This window comes from Mytilus galloprovincialis, chromosome 2 (assembly GCF_965363235.1).
Source record: "Mytilus galloprovincialis chromosome 2, xbMytGall1.hap1.1, whole genome shotgun sequence".
Taxonomy (NCBI): Eukaryota; Metazoa; Mollusca; class Bivalvia; order Mytilida; family Mytilidae; genus Mytilus; species Mytilus galloprovincialis.
In genome coordinates, this window is record NC_134839.1 from 45,360,835 (window position 1) to 45,381,614 (window position 20,780).

Sequence of the window (20,780 nt, forward strand, 5' to 3'; positions counted from 1 at the left end):
TTCAAAAGTTACAAGGGTGAAAATTAATTCCTTTTATGTGTATCCATGGCAACATTCTACATTTATTTACCATAAAATATTGCAAAAAGGGGGAGGGGGGGTGAACATGTCACATATCCCCCAAAAATTTGGATCAAACTAGAATTTCAATGCCTTTGAGTGACACCTTTTTAAAAACTGTTTACACTAATCTCCCTAATGATCAAATAAAAAATGGGTGTCTTTCGCCTCATTTTTTCGTAAAATCCAATCACAAAGTTCGTGCAATAAAAAGTTGGAAAAAAACATAACAATAATTGCCGGACCAATGTATGGTATGGACATGCAAATACGGACTGTCATACAGAAAACAGCCTATATTACATACATTACATAACCTTGATGTTCATACATGTATAAACCCAATACAAAGGCTATTTTAATACTCAGCTATCCAAAAATGAATTTTATTGCACACTAGCTCTCATATTTGAAAAATCCACAGGGGCCAAAATGCGAAACTACACACCTAACTGTGGAGTGCTACCTAAAATTGTTTATCAGGTCAAGATCTCTCTGCCCTGAAATTTTCAGATGAATCAGACAACCAGTTGTTGGGTTGCTGCCCCTGAATTGGTAATTTTAAGGAAATTTTGCTGTTTTTGGTTATTATCTTGAATATAATTACAGATAGAGATTAACTGTAAACAGCAATAATGTTCAAAAAAGTAAGATTTTCAAATAAGTCAACATGACCGAAGTGGTCAGTTGACCCCTTTAGGAGTTATTGCCCTTTATAGTCAATTTTTAACCATTTTTCGTAAATCTTAGTAATCTATTACAAAAATCTTCTCCTCTGAAACCTTTTGGCCAAATTAATCCAAACTTGGCCAAAATCATCTTTGGGGTATCTAGTTTAAAAAATGTGTGGCGTGACCCGGCCAACCAACCAAGATGGCTGCCATAGCTAAAAATAGAACATAGGTGTGAAATGTAGATTTTGACTTACAGTACGCCCAGAGAGTTTGTAATCGCGAACTTTTATCACCGATTTCCGAGTGTAGCGGTGTGACACCGCGAATCACGGATTCTACTCCCAATTTCCTCCAAAGATTCTCTCCCAACACCGCGTGGCTGTTAATTGGTTTATTGCCCATCGGATGAACTGAAAATTAATGACGCGTGACAACATAATCGGATTAGCCAGATTTATTACCTTTGTACATTTAATCGATCTTTATTGCACCTGTGTGCTTTAAAATACGTTATTTAAATGTCCATTCATTGTCAGATAAAAGTGTGACATTTTTATTTAAAATAAGATAATTATTCTTGTATGTATATGCCCATGTCATTAATGTCATATGAAATAAAACGTAAAAACGTATAAAAATACGAATAAAACACTTATTTAGTATTTTCATTATAGTCCGATCAGGTCATAATTTTTGTTTTTTCAACAAAGTTTCAACAAAGATGATTTTACCACAATTAGAACCTTTTATGACCTACTCAGTGAGCAATATCCGGTTCATTAATAGTTCAATATTATATAATTAATATCAACTGGCTTAACACAAAATGATGTTTTTACGGTAATTTGTCCAATCTAAATCAAGCCCTAGAGTTAATTTATCGGACCAACAAGTGAACTCTGTTACTTTAAATTTATTTTGAAATGTAAAATATTATGTTTCACTACCTCGGTAGATTACCGACTTGAAATATTTGAATTTAAAAAAGAAACTGTAAAGTGACAAATAGTTTTGTATGCAATGTGGCAGCCCTATATTCATAAATACTGAGATAATTCCCCGCCCAGACACAACACAATAATCACAACCTTATTTAATTATATGAAGAAATAAAATCATGTGTTTTTTATCTGTTATGATCTGTTATTGATCTTTTATTATTTAAAATAAAATTGGATTGACGCAATCCGTATTTTACTGCTCGTTAAAAGTCCTCGGCGAAATATAAAAAGAAGTATTTCAACAATTTATACTATAGAATATTAAAATGAAATTATATCGTACAAGAAAGAAATATGTAAAAAAAAATGTGGATCGGATTTTTACGATCGACACATTTTCACAGAGGATCTCTACCAACGCCCATCAGGAACTGAACGACATGCATCCTGTTTTCATCTACCATTAATGTATAGTGTTGACTATGGACGTATAAATGATGTCCAGGTTTATGCCCTCTGTTGACTGAGAAACGTATAAATAAAAGGCTGATGTTCGTTTATTCAGAAAAGGAATAAAATTAGAATCCGGTTAATCAATTGTAAAAGGACCTTCTAGAGCCTCAATCTTAACGCACACAAATGTCAATCTGATTACAAAGCAAGTTTAAACCTTCAATGAATTTTCCCACGGTTATCCAGAAAGGTCACCTGAGTTTACTGTTACATGATACTATTTCCCGCCAAATAAAAATCTCGTGGACAAAATTGTTGTCACTATTTTTAGCATTCAATATTGTGAGCGAAGTCAAGTTCAAGTTCAACCACGCACTGTTGATCACTGAGATGCGTGTTGTCTTCCCACGGCAATTAATTGTTTTAAAAATATTTAAGATCACTGTTCTAAATACAACACAAAAGTTTACATTCATTGTGCGTAAATGAATATTATGCAACGACGAGTTGATGCAGCTATAGAAGTATTCCTGTTGTAGCCGAAATGTATTATATCCTAAAGTATCGTCTTGGTACCTGTTTTGACGCGGACCAGAAATGACGCACCGATTTATTTTTGGGTTTTATATTTCTAAACAAAAGCCGTGACGTCATCAACATTTACCGTACATAACATGTTGGTGAAGGTCATCTGACTACAACAAAGATGCCTTAAACTCTGCCCAGAAATGTTATTATTACTTAAAATATTAAAGATGATGCAAATTCCGCCATTTTATTAAGGTCAAAAACATTCTACCCTTCCCTGGATGATTATCAGTCCTACATCCACTTTGGCCAATAAAAATATGTAACCACATGCTTCCCCATGTTGTGTTTTTGAAATCACATGACTGTCATGTGACATGGTTTTACATTTAAGCGGGAATCACAGTAGAACAAATGGTTGTCGCTTATATAATTTTATATGGTTTATCATTTTTTTTTCATTCAATGTATGAGGTAAACATCGATATATGTATTATTGTCATTGTTGTTTTATGAATGCAATTACTTTTTATTTTCAAATATATGGAATATATATATCAATTTCATAAATTTTATACAATTTTATGATAAAATTGAAAGAAAACAAATAATTATAAAATTTTGTTCTATTTGCCCCATGATCATTAAAGTGTATGAAAATTTAAAAAGTTGTAAATAAAATAGAATTTGTTGAACAGTGTTAACTTTAAAGAATCCAGATTGAAGCAATTTTTCGATTATCAGGCACGAACAAGTGTTTTTTACTGGTTTGTTTACAGTGCGTCATTACTGGTACCCAACATTTTTTGACAGTCCGTTTGTAATCTGAGCAAACATGATTTGTATTGCTTTTAATATTTCAAATATCTACTGTTTAATGATTGAAATATATTAACAAGTAATCAATCTATTATTCCATTCCGTTTTTCTACTTCTTTTAAATGGTTGATTAAATGCAGAGACAAACACAACCTTAGGTGCGTCATTACTGGTTCCTCTGGGATAATGCTAATCGTGAAGAGAAAATGCCGTAGACTTATTAAGCATAACGAATGGTGAATAGTATTTTATTTTTTACTTGCATATACAAGTTTTAAGACACGTAATTTTCTTTAAACTCACTGCTCACATTTTATACCTTCAGCGTTAGTTTCCGTTTATTTTCACGCAAGTATGTCTCTTTTCGTAAGTTATATTAATTGCCGATAAATAAAAAACGAGGTCATAATCAAGTATAGATTTTTTTTATAAAACTTTAATGCAATTGAAAGCATTAACAACAACGTTTTGGATTTTAAAACTTTTATTTTGTAATCGTAAAATGGAAATGGCGTAGAATTATTAGCATAACAGATAAAGAATTATTAGCATAACAGATAGTGAATAATATTTTCTTTTTTACTTGTAGTATAAAAAACTTTGAGACGTGTAATTTTTCTTTAAACTGCCTTCATTTATTCAGCGTTAGTTTCCGTTTATTGTTGCACAATTATATCTCTTTTAGTAAATTAAATATTTATTAACTGATAAAAAAAACGGAAGTCAAAATCAAATAAAGTTGTTTAAAAACTTGATTAAAATGTACAGTGTAATTGAAAGAATTAACAACAATGTTTTGCTTTTTTATTTTAATCTTTCATTTGTTTCAAGCAATCAGATATAACCTGATAATCAATAGACAGGAAATACAATTGTTTAATTACATTAGAAATCTCACATACCTTGACTGTCGCGTGCCGGCATAGATCAGACGGATTAGGGCAATTAATTACCTGGTGTCACACCGCGTCACACCATAATGGGAGAGATGTCGCTAATACAATAAACAAAAGGTAGCGGATTTACGCGGAAGTCGGAGGAAATACTCCCAAATTTCTCCGAGAATTTTGGGAGGGATGTCGGAGTTTCCTGGTGTTACACCAGGAAAAATATCGGAGTATGGAGTTTGGGATTACAAACTCCTTGGGCGTACTGTATATCTCTGAAACCAAAGCATTTAGAGCAAATCTGACATGGTGTCAAATCGTTCATCAAGTGAAAATCTATCTGCCCTGAAACTTTCAAATGAATCGGACAACGGGTTGTTGGGTTGCTGCCCCGAAATAAGTAATTTGAAGGAAATTTTGCAGATTTTGGTTATTATCTTGAATATTATTATAGAAAGAGATAAAATGTAATCAGCAAAAATGTTCAGCAAAGTAAGATCTACAAATAAGTTAATATAACTAAAATGGTCAGTTGACCCCTTAAGGAGTAATTGCCCTTTATAGTCAATTTTGACCAATTTTTCGTAAATTTTTGTAATCTTTTACAAAAATCTTCTCCTCTGAAACTACTTGGCCAAATTAAACCAAACTTGGCCACAATCATCATTGGGGTATATTGTTAAAAAAATGTGTGACGTGACCCCGCCATCCAACCAAGATGGCTGCCATGGCTAAAAATAGAACCTTGGGGTAAAATGCAGTTTTTGGCTTATAACTCAAAAACCAAAGCATTTAGAGCAAATCTGACATGGCTAAAATTAATTATCAGGTCAAGATCTATCTGCCCTGAAATTTTCAGACAAATCGGACAACCTGTTGTTGGGTTGCTGCCCCCGGAATTAGTAATTTTAAGGAATTTTTGCAGATTTTGGTTATTATCTTGAATATTATTATAGCAGAGCTCCAGATAAGCTGCGTATTTGCGTAATCACGCAATACAAATAAGAAAAAACCCAATGCAATTGCCCATTGTAGGGTTCAATAACCCAATTATTTCAAAGGAAAACCTAATTATATACCAAAACCATGAGTTCTCAAACCTTTTATTGGCTACCGTTTGCGTTATTTACCCCTATCTATTTACAGTCGTTGGGTAAATCTATTTATAATATTTATAATTGGAGATGTCCTTTCGTTCTAAAAATAGATCCTTGCATCAAGTAGCTGAAATGGGTCCCTGTTGGAATAGTCCGTTGCTCAGGTACACATGTTTTTGAAAACATTCCGACCTTCTCTGCGTTTATCCAATTAGCGTGTGTCATGTTGTCATATTTTTCTCGAATTGCTCGGGGTTCATCATAACATATATTGAATTAAAACGAAAGTGAATGTCCGGTAAAAATATTGAATAGAAGTACATTTTCAGCTTCTTTTGAATAGCTGGGGGAAAGTTATGATGATAACAAGACTCAGCCAGTGTTTTTAAGAAGCGTCCATCGAACGCAAGGGCATGTTAATGTACCTTAACGAGAACATTGCTAATAAACACAGGGTTTCGTCAAAAACAAAATCAGTTGGAAAAAGTGAAAGGCCAAATCAATTATCATGATTATGACATGTTATGTAGTTGGAAAGCATCGGAAACCAAAAGTTCTAATAAGGGACAACTTAATCCATATTTATGTAAATTGAATAAAACAAAAATATTCAAGTATAAATTAAAGTTTATTTACTATTATTTTTTTTCATTTTACGGTTAATGATTGAATATAAAGGTATATATGTAAAATAAATAATAAAATAAATTCTGAGACGAGTGCCTGTGAATACATATTTCCGTTTTTTACAGTTTATATAAGTTGTGAGAAAATACAAAACTGGACATGCTGGAAGAAGGTTTGAAATGGGACACAAATTAAACCTACAAATGCTAGTCAGTGAATGAACCAAATACAACAGCTATTGCACATATACAAAGAAAGAAACATATTTAAGATGGAAAAACATCTGGGATTGATATTGCCTAAATATTCAATATTGTGTTGATGAAAAAACCCAATACATTAAGGAGCCTAGTGGTGAAAAACCCAAATTGATATTAATTTGAGGGGTGAATTGGAATTGATAATGCAATTAAAAAACTTTATCACCCAATTACAAAAGATAATGGTGGGTAAAAACCCCAATTTTTGAATTCTTATCTGGAGCTCTGTTATAGATAGAGATAAACTGTAAACAGCAATAACGTTCAGCAAAATAAGATCTACAAATAAGTCAATAAGACCAAAATTGTCAATTGACCCCTTAAGGAGTTATTGCTCTTTATAGTCAATTGTTAACAATTTTCATAAATTTTTGTTAATTTTTGTAAATTTTTAGGAAATATTTTCCACTGTTATTACTGGGCCAAGTTCATTATAGTTAGAGATAATTGTAGCAACAAGAATATTCAGTAAAGAAAGATCTACAAACACATCACCATCACCAAAACTCAATTTTGTCATGAATTTATCTATGTTTATTGTTAATATGCACATAGACCAAGGTGAGCGACACAGGCTTTTGAGAGCCTCTAGTGATTTATAACTCTGAAACCAAAGCATTTAGAGCAAATCTGACGAGGTTAGAATGTTAATCAGGTCAAGATCAATCTGCCCTGAAATTTTCAGATGGATAGAACAACCCATTGTTAGGTTGCTGCCCCTGAATTGGTAATTTTAAGGAAATTTTGCCATTTTTATTATTATCTTGAATATTATTATAGATAGAGATAAACTGTAAACAGCAATAATGTGCAGCAAAGTAAGACCTAAAAATAAGTCAACATGACTAAAATGGTCAATGACCCCTAAGGAGTTATTGCCCTATAGATAGAGATAAACTGTAAACAGCAATAATGTACAGCAAAGTAAGACACCCCCAAAGGAGTTATTGCCCTTTATAGTGGTTTTTTAACAATTTCCATAAAATTTGTAAATTTTTACTAACATTTTCCACTGGAACTACTGGGCCAAGTTCATTATAGATAGAGATAATTGTAAGCAGCAAGACTGTTTAGTAAAGTAAGATGTACAAACACATCACCATCACCAAAACACAATTTTGTCATGAATCCATCTGCTTCCTTTTTTTAATATTCAAATAGACTTTTTATATGACTACATTTATTCGGTGTCGAAAACCTATAATCACGATAATGTGTCAAATATTTAATAACTTTGTTTTCAAAATTCCAATAGTCAAACAAGATCTGCAGTCACTATAAGACTAGCATGGTTGTTCTATTGATTAATAGCCAGAAAAACATTTATTTAATCTCCACTTAGACAATATGATCTAAGCACAGGTTTGTTACAATTGTCGTGATTATAGGTTTCTGACACCGAATAAATGTAGTCATATAAAAATAATTGAGTGACATTCATTTAAACATTTTTATATATACATTGTACATGTTGTACATCTGAAGAGAAATTTATCTAATATCTAATTTTATTTATGAAAATATATAATAACTATCAAAATTCAGACCTGTCCATTTTTGCCCCCAACTGAACTGTTCAGGGTTGACCCTGCAGTTGTATCCCACTACGCTTGGTAAAGCAGTTTATTATTAAACAATAAAAAAAAAATCATTATTCTATACTAGAGTAATGTATACTAAATAATTCAAGATTAAAAAATAATTCAAAATCTTGTCTTGAAAAGGGTGTGTCAACGTTCACAGGGTGAGACTATGAATGTGAGTGAACATGATGTGGGGAGTGTGGCCAGGGATTCATCCACATTGAACCCAAATCAGTAGACTGTAATTGGCAATAAATGTTGCCAATGAAGGCTCACCTATATTTCCTTATTCATAATCTCGATTTAAATAAAAAAATATCATCCACTAAAATCTCTGTACAATACATTGTACTTACATCATATACATAAATAAGAAAATGTGGTATGAGTGCCAATGAGACAAGTCCCAACTAAGGTACAATGTGTTAAAAGTTTACAATTAAAGGTTAGTATATCCCAAAATCTGTCTGACTGACAAAATGTCAGACAAAAAAGTAATCTGTCAGACATTTTTTTTTTCTTTAATTGAAAATATAAATTTCTTTTTCACCCTAAAACAATTTCACTTTGGCACAGGCTGATAGGTCAAAGTACAGCCTTCATCACATAGCCTTGGCTTACACAGAACAGCATGTAAAACAATTCAAACAGGAAAACCAATAGCCTAATCCATATGAAAAACACTTATGAACCACATCAACCATGACAACCACTTAGCAACAGTCTTTTGACTTGGGACAGGTGCATACAAATGCAGCAGGTTTAAACATTTAAACAGGTGCCAACCTTCACCCTAACCTAAAACAGTTGTGTAACATTACAACATTGAACGACACCACAAGAATTCCCAAAATGATGATTGAGAACGTGGAAATGACACAATGAGCTCATATGCAACTGATTATCTATCATTTGATTTTAATCCTGTTTTTGATTTTGCTGCAAAGCAGGCAAATAAAATTGAGAATGGAAATGGGGAATGTGCCAAAGAGACAACAACCCGACCATAGAGCAGACAACAGGTCTTCAATGCAACAAGAAATTCTCGCAACAGGAGAAAACATATTTATGTGTTTATTTTTTCATCAGATTTTCCCTATTCTTCTTTTAGGTAAAAAAAAGAAGATAAAGGGGACCAAGATGGCCCTGACAGATTTTCTGGCAGATGGTTCATCTAATCAAGCACCTCCAGCCAGAACTGATTGGGCTGCAGAGATGGAGAGCAATGACATGGAAGGTTATCTACATTTTGAATATTTAAATGTCAAACTTGAAAGATGTGAACCAGTATCTCACTGAAATTATTTTGAAATATTCCAAAAAATTCTAAATGTTTATTGTTTTAGGGTATTCCTTATTGTGACCATTGGAATAGATCATCGAGAATGGATAGATTAGTAGATCATAATTAATATTAGTATTGGGATAGATGCCACATTGCATATATTAAAATCTTATGAACGTAGGCTCCCAGAGAAAAAGCCCAAAAATATGCACTTGGTATTAACAAATGAGTTAGCACTGCAAGCTGATGTATAAAAATTCTAATCCAAGTATTCACTTTTAACAAAGCCATCATCCATCAGTAAAAAGAAAACAAATAACAAAAAATCTTGTACTAGCACAGTTTTTAGAGTTTTAAATGCATGAAGTTAGCCATCACTAGGGTGCACCTTTTATCCTTCTATTTACTCAATAGTTAATTCAATAGACTGTAAATAGGGCATATCTTTGATAATTTATGTATTTTTGTAGCATAATATTAGTTTCTGAGTTTCTGGGTTATAAATACATTAAGGGGTATCAGCTGTTATTTATTAATTTGATCAGACAATTTCTTCTTCAATTGTGAGCAATATAGAAATTGTCATTTCAGATCTAGACATGGATTTTTTAAAGCCAAAGATAGACAGATCCAAGTTGCCGACAGCTCCTAAATCAGCTCGTGGTCCTGATGTAGATATGGATAAAGTTCCTTCAGTTCCACCATTTACAGCATTTATAGGAAATCTAGCATATGAAACTACAGAAGATAACATAGCTGACTTTTTCAAAAAACTTAATGTATGATTGACTGAATGTTTTTTTGGATGGGGAGGAGATTGAAAAGTTGATATATTTTATCCATTCACAATTACAGTTAATTCCGCTTATTTGCATAGCCTTTTGTCAGACACGATGAATTTTGATGCTATTTAGCAGAGTATGCTTATATCCCAAATGCAAAATTACAAAGTCAAATAAGATCCATATGAAAAGAAATCCCATTAGAAAGATCAACAGCTGTGATCTAAAGAAGATCTACACACAGTATTGAAATCTGATATTTGTTAAATGGCTGATTTCATATATATTATTGTCTTTTAATTCTTTCAACATAGTTTATAAACTAATATCTATACCCACACCGTAGCAAATAAACTTTACCCTTGTCTGTTTGTCCATTCGTGCGTCCAGAAATTGGTTTCTGTTCTCTTACTTTAGTTTGCCCATTAACAGGCTGCTATAACCAAATGTTATGAAACTTATGCATAATGCTTATTACCACAAAAAACAAATCAAGTTTGAAGTTTGGTGGCATCACTTTATCCTTCTAGAGTTAACCTATTTAGAAATGGAAAATTGGTTGAATTTTACATTTCCATTCTGTAACCTTAGTTTGACTGAAGCAAAAGTTGGGAAACTTTTAGAGTGCTTATAACCACAAACTCAGATCAAGTTTGAGTTTGGTTGGCGTCACTTTCTAGAGTTATGACTTTTACAAATGGAAAACTTTGCTTCTGTTCTCTTAACTTTTAACAAATGTAATGAATCTTATACAAAAAAAACTTTTTACAAAAAACACAGATCAAGTTTGAATTTGAATGCTGTCACTTTTACTGTTCTCAAGTTATGCCCCTTTACTAAAGGAAAATTGCTGATTTTTCGTTTCCTCTCTTAACTTCAAGTTTGCTTCAACCAAAAACTAATACATGATGATTTATAAACCACAAAACTCAGATCAAGGACAAAATTGTGATGCATCACTTTTACTATTCTTGAGTTATGTTCCTTTATAATGTTTTATGCAAGTGGGGCATAATCTGTGACTCATGGACACATTCATCATCATTTACTTAAATTATGGAACTTCAATTTATTTGTTAACTTATAGATCAAGAGATAATTTTTTTTCTTTTATGTAAATTTCTCTCATTATATTTAGGAATGTGTTAATAATATTTGGGATTTGGAGTCTTTGAAACTTCTACATGTAATTCAGATAAGTTTCAAGATGTTTCATCAGAGATCAAGGTGAAGGTAACATGAATAGGTCTATTTCTCAAAACTCTAAGAAGAGTTAACTGTATGTGGTTTATGGAATGATTGCAAGGTGTACATGTCAGTTTGTCAGTTCATTGGTTAATGGTAAGTTTTTGTTTATTACAGGTTTTAAATGTAAGATTGCCAGAAGACAGGGGCAGACTTAGAGGATTTGGTTATGTGGAATTTGCTGACAGACAAAATTTATTGGATGCCCTCAACATGAATGAAGAGGTATTGACATAAAAAATAAACTGATTTACTGGATCAGTTGTTAGAAGACATAAAGTAACTATATATCCTTTATTTTACTCTATATAAAGTAGCATTGGTATCTCTTAAACAGTTTTTGGGTCAAGATTGCATGAAATGCAATCAAAACCCTATGAAACTGACTTGATATCTAAGTCTTCCAAGGCTTATCACCACTACCTTTTTGATACACAAAATTTTGTGCATTGATTTTAAAATTCTGTACATCCTATCCATGAACATTTGCAGAAATATATCACTGTAACATATGCTCAGATAATCAAGTCATAAAATGATATTACACTTGACCAGAAAATTAAATAACTTGCAAAATGCATGAATCTGATATCTGTCCTGAAAATATAATTTATGTCATTGTTAAACTCATCTTTTAAAAATTGCAGTTATCTCCCTTTGTCCAGATTTGTAATTGAATATATCAATTAAACTTAGTTAATATGTATATTATGTTATAATGAACATATTTAGGTCAAAAATCGTGTATTTTCCGGTTAAGAAATTTTGCTCCAGTTTTTTTTACATTTGTTATCTTTTCTTTTCAGAATATGATGGGTAGGAAAGTCCGAGTAGATTTAGCAGATCAACACCAACAAAATGGTAAGATAAGAAAAGATTATTGATTATGGTTTAAGAAAAGATACTAACTGGTCAGCTCCTAGTCTTTGCATTAGTATCTCAGTAGAATGACACTTTTGAACAAGCACATAAACAAATCTGGAGAATTTTTACACTTTTCTCACTCAGCATCTATATATGATCGAAAAGCTTACAGCTTGAAATCATTATTAAGTAAGGTATTCTCCTTTTGGTTATCTGTCAGACTAGTCTACACTTATAGGAGGGTAGTTTACCTAACCTAATAAGGACTTCACAGTTCAGCTAGCAAGCAAGCTAACCAAAGATGTTATCTTTGCCTACACACTCAATGCAATCGGCTGTAATGTCTATACTTAACATAACTAATTGGTATTCATATTCATGATGAAAGATAGTTATGTTTTCAAATTTAGTGTCAGAGAGCAAAACACATACAGTTTTAATAGTAAACAATTATTCAACAAAATAAGTGTCAATACACTGAGGTAAATTGTACTTGATGTTTGACAGTGTATCAAAAGAATACTGTACCTGTATGGTCAAAGATGAATGAATGTTTTTATTAATTTAACAGTTAATATTTTTAAACAGAGAACAAGAAAAGTGGTGGTTATGATAGACAAACAAGTGGTGATCCTGATAGAGCAGAAGGCAATTGGAGGGCACCTCCTAAAAGTTTTGATGGTAAGTACTAATTTATTGCTATATATATACACAAGAATACTGAAAATAAGAGTCAAGTATCAACTTATTGCAGAACATGTTTCCAAACTAGTAGATTTTAAAAAATATCAATATATTAAAACATTCATTAGAAAAAATTCATGCTGATCAGGTATATCAACTTCAGCTAGTTAAGGAAAAATTAACAATATCTTTCTTATAAATAATTGGAAGACTCAGTACAAAATGGCTCCCTTTAATCTAGAAAACATTAGATAAATGTAAAAACATATATTTGAATATTAACAATAGAGTTATTATGTAAGACTCTTAACCACAGTGATATTCTATTTATAGACTCTAGAGTTATACTTAAAGCTACAATCTCTGTTCTACTATATACATTTGCAAATTGACTGTCCATAATTTTTTTGGTACATTGTACATTGCGAACCTGACTGGTTTTGATCTAATAAACACACTCTCAGAGAGGTCAGAACCGTGCTTCATGTATTAGCTCTAGAATTACTGTAGTTATCCAAGTAGGATTGTATGGTCTAAGGAACCATAGTTATCCAAATAGGGTTGTACAATCTAAGGAACCATAACTGATTTAATGAGTCATTCACAGTTTCACTATGTAAAAGTATGAACTTAGACTGTAACTTATTGAAGTTAATCTGAGTCACCATTTTGGAGGTCAAACTGTGTTATACAAGAACCTATCAAATATTTTAGGATGCTATGAATAACAAAGAAGCTAATTTCATTCAAGTGTGGACATCACAATCTAGCAACTAATTACATAATAATGGATTATGTAATAATTATGCAATTAACACCATTTGAAAGATTTATTTTTATGCCCCACCTACGATAGTAGAGTGGCATTATGTTTTCTGGTCTGTGCGTCCGTCCGTCTGTCTGTCTGTGAGTCGTTCGTCCGTCTGTCCCGCTTCAGGTTAAAGTTTTTGGTCAAGGTAGTTTTTGATGAAGTTGAAGTCCAATCAACTTGAAACTTAGTATACATGTGCCCTATGATATGATCTTTCTAATTTAAATGCCAAATTATAGTTTTGACCCCAATTTTATGGTTCACTGAACATAGAAAATGATAGTGCAAATTTCAGGTTAAAGTTTTTGGTCAAGGTAGTTTTTGATAAAGTAGAAGTCCAATCAACTTGAAACTTAGTATACATGTTCCCTTTGATTAGATCATTCTATTTTTAATGCCAAATTAGAGAATTTATTCCAATTTCACAGTCCACTAAACATAGAAAATGATAGTGCGAGTGGGGCATCCGTGTACTGTGGACACATTCTTGTTCTTTTTTCTTTTGGTACCTCATTTAAAATTAAACTTGGATGGAAGAAATTACATCAGTTTGAAATTGTCTGATTTGGGGTGAAAAAAATTTTGTTTTGTGCAAACCTAAACCACTAGTATATTTAAACTTTTTATGCCCCATTTATGGGCATTATGTTTTCTGGTCTGTGTGTCGTCTGTCCATTCATCTGTCCTGCTTCAGGGTAAAGTTTTGGTTAAAGTTTTTGGTCGAGGTAGTTTTTGAAAAAGTTGATGTCCAATCAACTTGAAACTTAATAAACATGTTCCATATGATAATGCCAAATTAGAGATTTTATCCCATTTTCACGGTCCAGTGCACATAGAAAATAATAGTGCTGATGGTCAATCTGTGTGCAGGGGTCACCACACTTCAAAATTATAGGGAGAAGTCACTTCTCCCTGGCAGCCAAACAGGGAGAAGTGAAGACCCAACAGGGAGACTTCAGGGAGAATCGACAGATCACGTTTATACTTTTTATGAATAAAATTTTTTGTTACTTTTCTAATCATTTTTTCATGACAATTGCTAAGGAAGTACATTTTGTAAGTCCTTGTCTTGCCATGCTTGTAGTCTGAAAAGAAATACTTTTTTATTTACATGTGGTCCTATGCAAATTGTCAAAAAATATCATGACATAAGGACCATAAGTTAGTGGCATAAGAGCTATGTTTATTCTGATAGGTCTGAATGAATTGAAGATTTGACCTGGATCAAATTATGCTGCATTTCAAAGATTTTAAAATTAAACCAAGTCCAAGAACCTTTTAAAACAAAAATGATAATCAATTAAGAAAAGTTAAAATACGGTTTCATAGCTAAGATCATGATTCAATATGCATGTGTTCTTAAAATAATATTTAATAAGAATTCAGAGAGAAAACTGTTTGACATACATGTCATGCATGTGTTGAAAACGTAAAGTAAAACTGTTAATTTCAAATCGTGTACATGTAATCGCACACATTTGCGGTATTTTCATGGAAATGCCGATTTCCAAAATCAAGTTGCCGTTAGAAATGTATGTTATTGATTCTAAAACACTTCACAAGTGTTTAAATATAACTAAATCACAAAAAGTAACATCGGAAAAGTCGTATTATTCATAACCGGAATTGAATAAGGTGCGATCCACGTCATTAATTCTAACTTTATATTTTTGAAAAATATACGACTTTGGAAGTAAATATTGCCGTTCCTTATCAAATTGATGAGCAGATATTCATTAAAATACTGTTTAAAGGACCTTTAGCTGAAACAAAGCACATGTATCAGTCTGTAAAACAAAATCCTGAACAAAAAACCGACTGCGTTTTGTAGTTTATAATTGTTGTGCTGGTTCCCGGCAGTGTACTAAACTACATACGTAGTAAAAATACAAGCGAATACCAGTTGATAATATTCCGTTTTTTAAAAGAAATCTGAAATTTTTTATGGGACATCACATTTTGTCAGTAAATATGAGAACATCAAAATTAATAGTGCATTTTAATATGGATAAGGTAAATGATGAGAGATGAAAAGATGAAATGGCACCATCTACAATTTTCAATAACAAAGATGGCGGACAATAAACAATCATAACAAAATCGAGATTTTTCTTTTTTCTTGCTTATAGTACACCCGGGCATGCAATTTTTACGTTGATGTATGATACTATCGCGGAGAAATCAGTTCTGACTTTGGGGAAACATGTTTTGTATTTCAATACCTATTGGTCGTTTACGTTTGAATCGAGAATTTATCAAAAATCATGAGGCAACATTGGGGAATTTTACTGAAAATCGAGGGCAACATAAACTTCTCCCTGGAGCTTCTCTAGAGCGAAGTGGGGAGACCTAGAACAACTTTGTCGCTCACTTCGCCTGGTGTGGTGACCCCTGGTGTGTATACTTGGGACACATTCTTGTCATGAAATATTTTTAAATGTGTTTTTATTTTTTCAGATTTTGACCGAGGCCCTCAAAGAGGAGGTTTTGATGATAGAGGGCCACAAAGAGGAGGTTATGATGACAGGGGCCCTTCAAGAGGTTTTGATGATAGAGGACCATCTAGGGGTTTTGATGATAGAGGATCATCAAGAGGTTTTGATGATAGAGGACCATCAAGGGGTTTTGATGATAGAGGACCATCAAGGGGTTTCGATGATAGAGGACCATCAAGGGGTTTTGATGATAGAGGGCCTTCAAGAGGAGGGGGATATGGAAGGGATAGGTATGACGACAGAGGTCCACCAAGAGATAGATATGATGACAGGCGACAAGGATATAATGATAGAGGAGGTAGAGACTTTAATAGATTTGAAGACCGAGGCCCTCCAAGAGGAGGATATGACGACAGAGGTCCACCAGGGGCTGATGGTAAAGGCAATTTATTCACTTTTCTTTTCATTGATATTAAGGTAGCACAGTCTAACAGTGATTTTTTTTAAGATATTTTTTTTATCACATAATTTTGAAGTAAGTATTATTCTGCACGGTTTGTAAAAATCCAAAAATCGTTATCATATCACAACAGGGACTAAATTGATAATGAACTTATGTAAATAAAAGCACATGGTAATTTATCTTAGTATATAAGCAATTTAGGAAGGGCTAATATGTCAATCATCTGTTGATGCCAGTGTCCAGCTGTTAATCACTGACCACAAGATAAATGGTGTGGTCTTATCTAATTGTATCATGTGTATTGCAACAAAAGTAATTTATATTACATGGAAGTAAACAAAGAAAAGGGATAAGTTATTAAAAAAAAGAAAATCTAAAGGGAAAAAAACTAACCAAAATGAACAAATATATATATATAAGGATAAAAAGAATTTGGCTCTGGATCTATCTTCTGTTAGGAGTTTTAGGTACTTTAACCAATTTTAAGTTTATGTGAAATTTTTCAATTCCATAAAACTATGAAAATCATGTAGGACACTCTATTTTCAGGAAGGGGCCAAGTGAGCTTTTCTCATCACTTGGCGTCCGTCGTCCGTCGTCGTCGTCGTCCGTCGTCGTTAACTTTTACAAAAATCTTCTCCTCTGAAACTACTGGGCCAACTCAAACCAAACTTGGCCACAATCATCATTGGGGTATCTAGTTTAAAAAATGTGTGGCGTGACCCGGTCAACCAACCAAGATGGCCGCCACGGCTAAAAATAGAACATAGGGGTAAAATGCAGTTTTTGGCTTATAACTCAAAAACCAAAGCATTTAGAGCAAATCTGACATGGGGTAAAAATGTTTATCAGGTCAAGATCTATCTGCCCTGAAATTTTCAGATGAATCGGTCAATCGGTTGTTGGGTTGCTGCCCCTGAATTGGTAATTTTGAGGAAATTTTGCTGTTTTTGGTTATTATCTTGAATATTATTATAGATAGAGATAAACTGTAAACAGCAATAATGTTCAGCAAAGTAAGATCTACAAATAAGTCAACATGACCAAAATGGTCAGTTGACCCGTTTAGGAGTTATTGCCCTTTATAGTCAATTTTTAACCATTTTTCGTTAATTAAAGTAATCTTTTACAAAAATCTTCTCCTCTGAAACTACTGGGCCAAATTAATCCAAACTTGGCCACAATCATCTTTGGGGTATCTAGTTTGAAAAATGTGTGGCGTGACCTGGTCAACCAACCAAGATGGCCGCCACGGCTCAAAATAGAACAAAGGGGTAAAATGCAGTTTTTGGCTTATAACTCAAAAACCAAAGCATTTTGAGGAAATCTGACGGGATAAAAATGTTTATCAGGTCAAGATCTATCTGCCCTGAAATTTTCAGATGAATCAGTCAATCGGTTGTTGGGTTGCTGCCCCTGAATTGGTAATTTTGAGGAAATTTTGCTGTTTTTGGTTATTATCTTGAATATTATTATAGATAGAGATAAACTGTAAACAGCAATAATGTTCAGCAAAGTAAGATCTACAAATAAGTCAACATGACCAAAATGGTCAGTTGACCCGTTTAGGAGTTATTGCCCTTTATAGTCAATTTTAACCATTTTTCATAAATTAATCTTTTACAAAAATCTTCTCCTCTGAAACTACTGGGCCAAATTAATCCAAACTTGGCCACAATCATCTTTGGGGTATCTAGTTTAAAAAATGTGTGGCGTGACCTGGTCAACCAACCAAGATGGCTGCCACCGCTAAAAATAGAACATAGGGGTAAAATGCAGTTTTTGGCTTATAACTCAAAAACCAAAGCATTTTGAGGAAATCTGACATGGGATAAAAATGTTTATCAGGTCAAGATCTATCTGCCCTGAAATTTTCAGATGAATCGGTCAATCGGTTGTTGGGTTGCTGCCCCTGAATTGGTAATTTTGAGGAAATTTTGCTGTTTTTGGTTATTATCTTGAATATTATTATAGATAGAGATAAATTGTAAACAGCAATAATGTTCAGCAAAGTAAGATCTACAAATAAGTCAACATGACCAAAATGGTCAGTTGACCCCTTTAGGAGTTATTGCCCTTTATAGTCAATCTTTAACCATTTTTCATAAATCTAAGTAATCTTTTACAAAATCTCCACTGAAACTACTAGGCCACAATCATCTTTGGGGTATCTAGTTTGAAAAATGTGTCCGATGACCTGGCCATTCAACCAAGATGGCCGCCACGGCTAAAAATAGAACATAGGGGTAAAATGCAGTTTTTGGCTTATAACTATGAATTCAAAGCATCTAGAGCAAATCTGACAAGAAGTTAAATTGTTAATCAAGTCAATATCTATCTGCCCTGAATTTTTCAGATGAATTGGACAACTGGTTGTTGGGTTGCTGCCCTCCAATTGGTAATTTTTAAAGAAATTTTGCCGTTTTTGGTTATCTTGAATACTATTATAGATAGCGATAAACTGTAAACAGCAATAATGTTCAGCAAAGTAAGATCTACAAATAAGTCAACATGACCTAAATGGTCAATTGACCCCTTAAGGAGTTATTGCCCTTTATAGTCAATTTTTAACAATTTTCATTAATTTGGTAAATATATGTAAATTTTTACCAAATATAGTTCTCTGTTACTAATGGGCAAAGTTCATTATAGATATAATTGTAAGAAGCAAAATCGTTCAGTAAAGTAAGAACTTCAAACACATCACCATCACCAAAATACAATTTTGTCATGAATCCATTTGTGTCCTTTGTTTAATATGCACATAGACCAAGGTGAGCGACACAGGCTCTTTAGAGCCTCTAGTTTTAACATGTCTTTGATTACATAATTTTAATGTTCTAGCTAATTTCATAGTATATTTCTTTTTAAAATACAAATTAAAATCATTCTTTATAGTGATAATAGTGATGTTAAATATTGATTATATGCAGCTGGTCATTTCTGTTATTCTCTCATCTTAGACTGTCTAGATAGAGGCGGAGCTTAGTCTATATTTAATTACTTCATCACAGATGCCACGTTAGTGTTGGTCAGTGCACATATAATTCAAAATTTACAGTATTAGAGCATCAAAGACACAAAGTGTGTGGTTATATTGATAAAATAATGGTGTCAGAACACTCCTCAGGTGTTCTCAGTGGAACTTTTGTATTAATGATGCATTTATAGGGGTTCTTAGGGGGAAATTCAGTTTTTAGGTCGTTTCTCAGAACGATTTTTCATGAGAATTGTTAACAAAAAATGAAAATAGAAACTTCGTGGGTACCCCTTTTGGTTTGACTTTGATATATGTGATTAAGGAGAGTATTTTCTACAATACCGCGTCCCAGTTTTTGGATAATTTGTTTCTAAATGAATTTATAGGTGTCCAAAGATGAAAGGTGAAATGAGGTTTGGCACCCAGCAGTTAAATCAATATATCTTCTTACTGGAGGCATATATCAAAAATCTGAGACACATTTTTATACGCCCGTCGTCTTTTAGACGGGGCGTATTATGGTATACCGTTGTCCATCCGTCTGTCCGTCCGTCCGTCCGTCGTCCACACTTCGGACAATAACTCAAAAACACTTTCACCAATTTCCATGAAACTTAAGTGAATTGTTTATATCTATTGACGTAAGCTCCCTTTCGTTTTTTTTTAATTTCAGATTTTAAGTTTTGGATTTATGGGCCTTTATTCATAAAAAAGGGGGGATTTTCAACACTTCGGACAATAACTCAAAAAGGCTTTCACCAATGACCATGAAACTTTGGTGAATTGTTTATATCTATTGATGTAAGCTCCCTTTCAATTTTTATAAATTTCAGATTTTAAGTTTTGGATTTATGGGGCTTTATTCATAAAAAAAGGCGGATTTTCAACACTTCGGACAATAACTCAAATAGGCTTTCACCAATGTCCATGAAACTTTGTTGAATTGTTTATATCTATTGATGTAAGCTCCCTTTCAATTTTTATAAATTTCAGATTTTAAGTTTTGGATTTATGGGGCTTTATTCATAAAAAAAAGGGGGATTTTCAACACTTCGGACAATAACTCAAAAAGGCTTTCACCAATGTCCATGAAACTTTCGTGAATTGTTTATATCTATTGATGTAAGCTCCCTTTCAATTTTTATAAATTTCAGATTTTACATTTCCGTGTTATGAATTTTTATGCTTAAAAAAGAGGGGATTTTCCAATTTTGGGACAATAACTAACACTTTCACAAAATTTTATGCAACTTTGATAAATTGTTTATATCTATTGACCTAAGCTCCCTTTCCATTTTTATA

General features: G+C 32.8%; 1 protein-coding gene across 5 annotated transcripts in view; it reads left to right on the forward strand.

Annotated features, from left to right (window-relative positions):
- Nucleotides 1–20,780, forward strand: part of LOC143063672 (uncharacterized) — a 45,558-nt gene that overhangs the window by 3,163 nt on the left and 21,615 nt on the right. For all 5 annotated transcript variants that reach the window (XM_076235967.1, XM_076235969.1, XM_076235968.1 and 2 more), the window contains 6 exons: nt 9,041–9,166; nt 9,806–9,993; nt 11,359–11,466; nt 12,048–12,102; nt 12,694–12,786; nt 16,058–16,471. In XM_076235967.1, the coding sequence (XP_076092082.1) occupies nt 9,041–9,166; nt 9,806–9,993; nt 11,359–11,466; nt 12,048–12,102; nt 12,694–12,786; nt 16,058–16,471 (984 nt within the window). Of the gene's footprint in view, nt 1–9,040; nt 9,167–9,805; nt 9,994–11,358; nt 11,467–12,047; nt 12,103–12,693; nt 12,787–16,057; nt 16,472–20,780 lie in introns of those variants that run through there.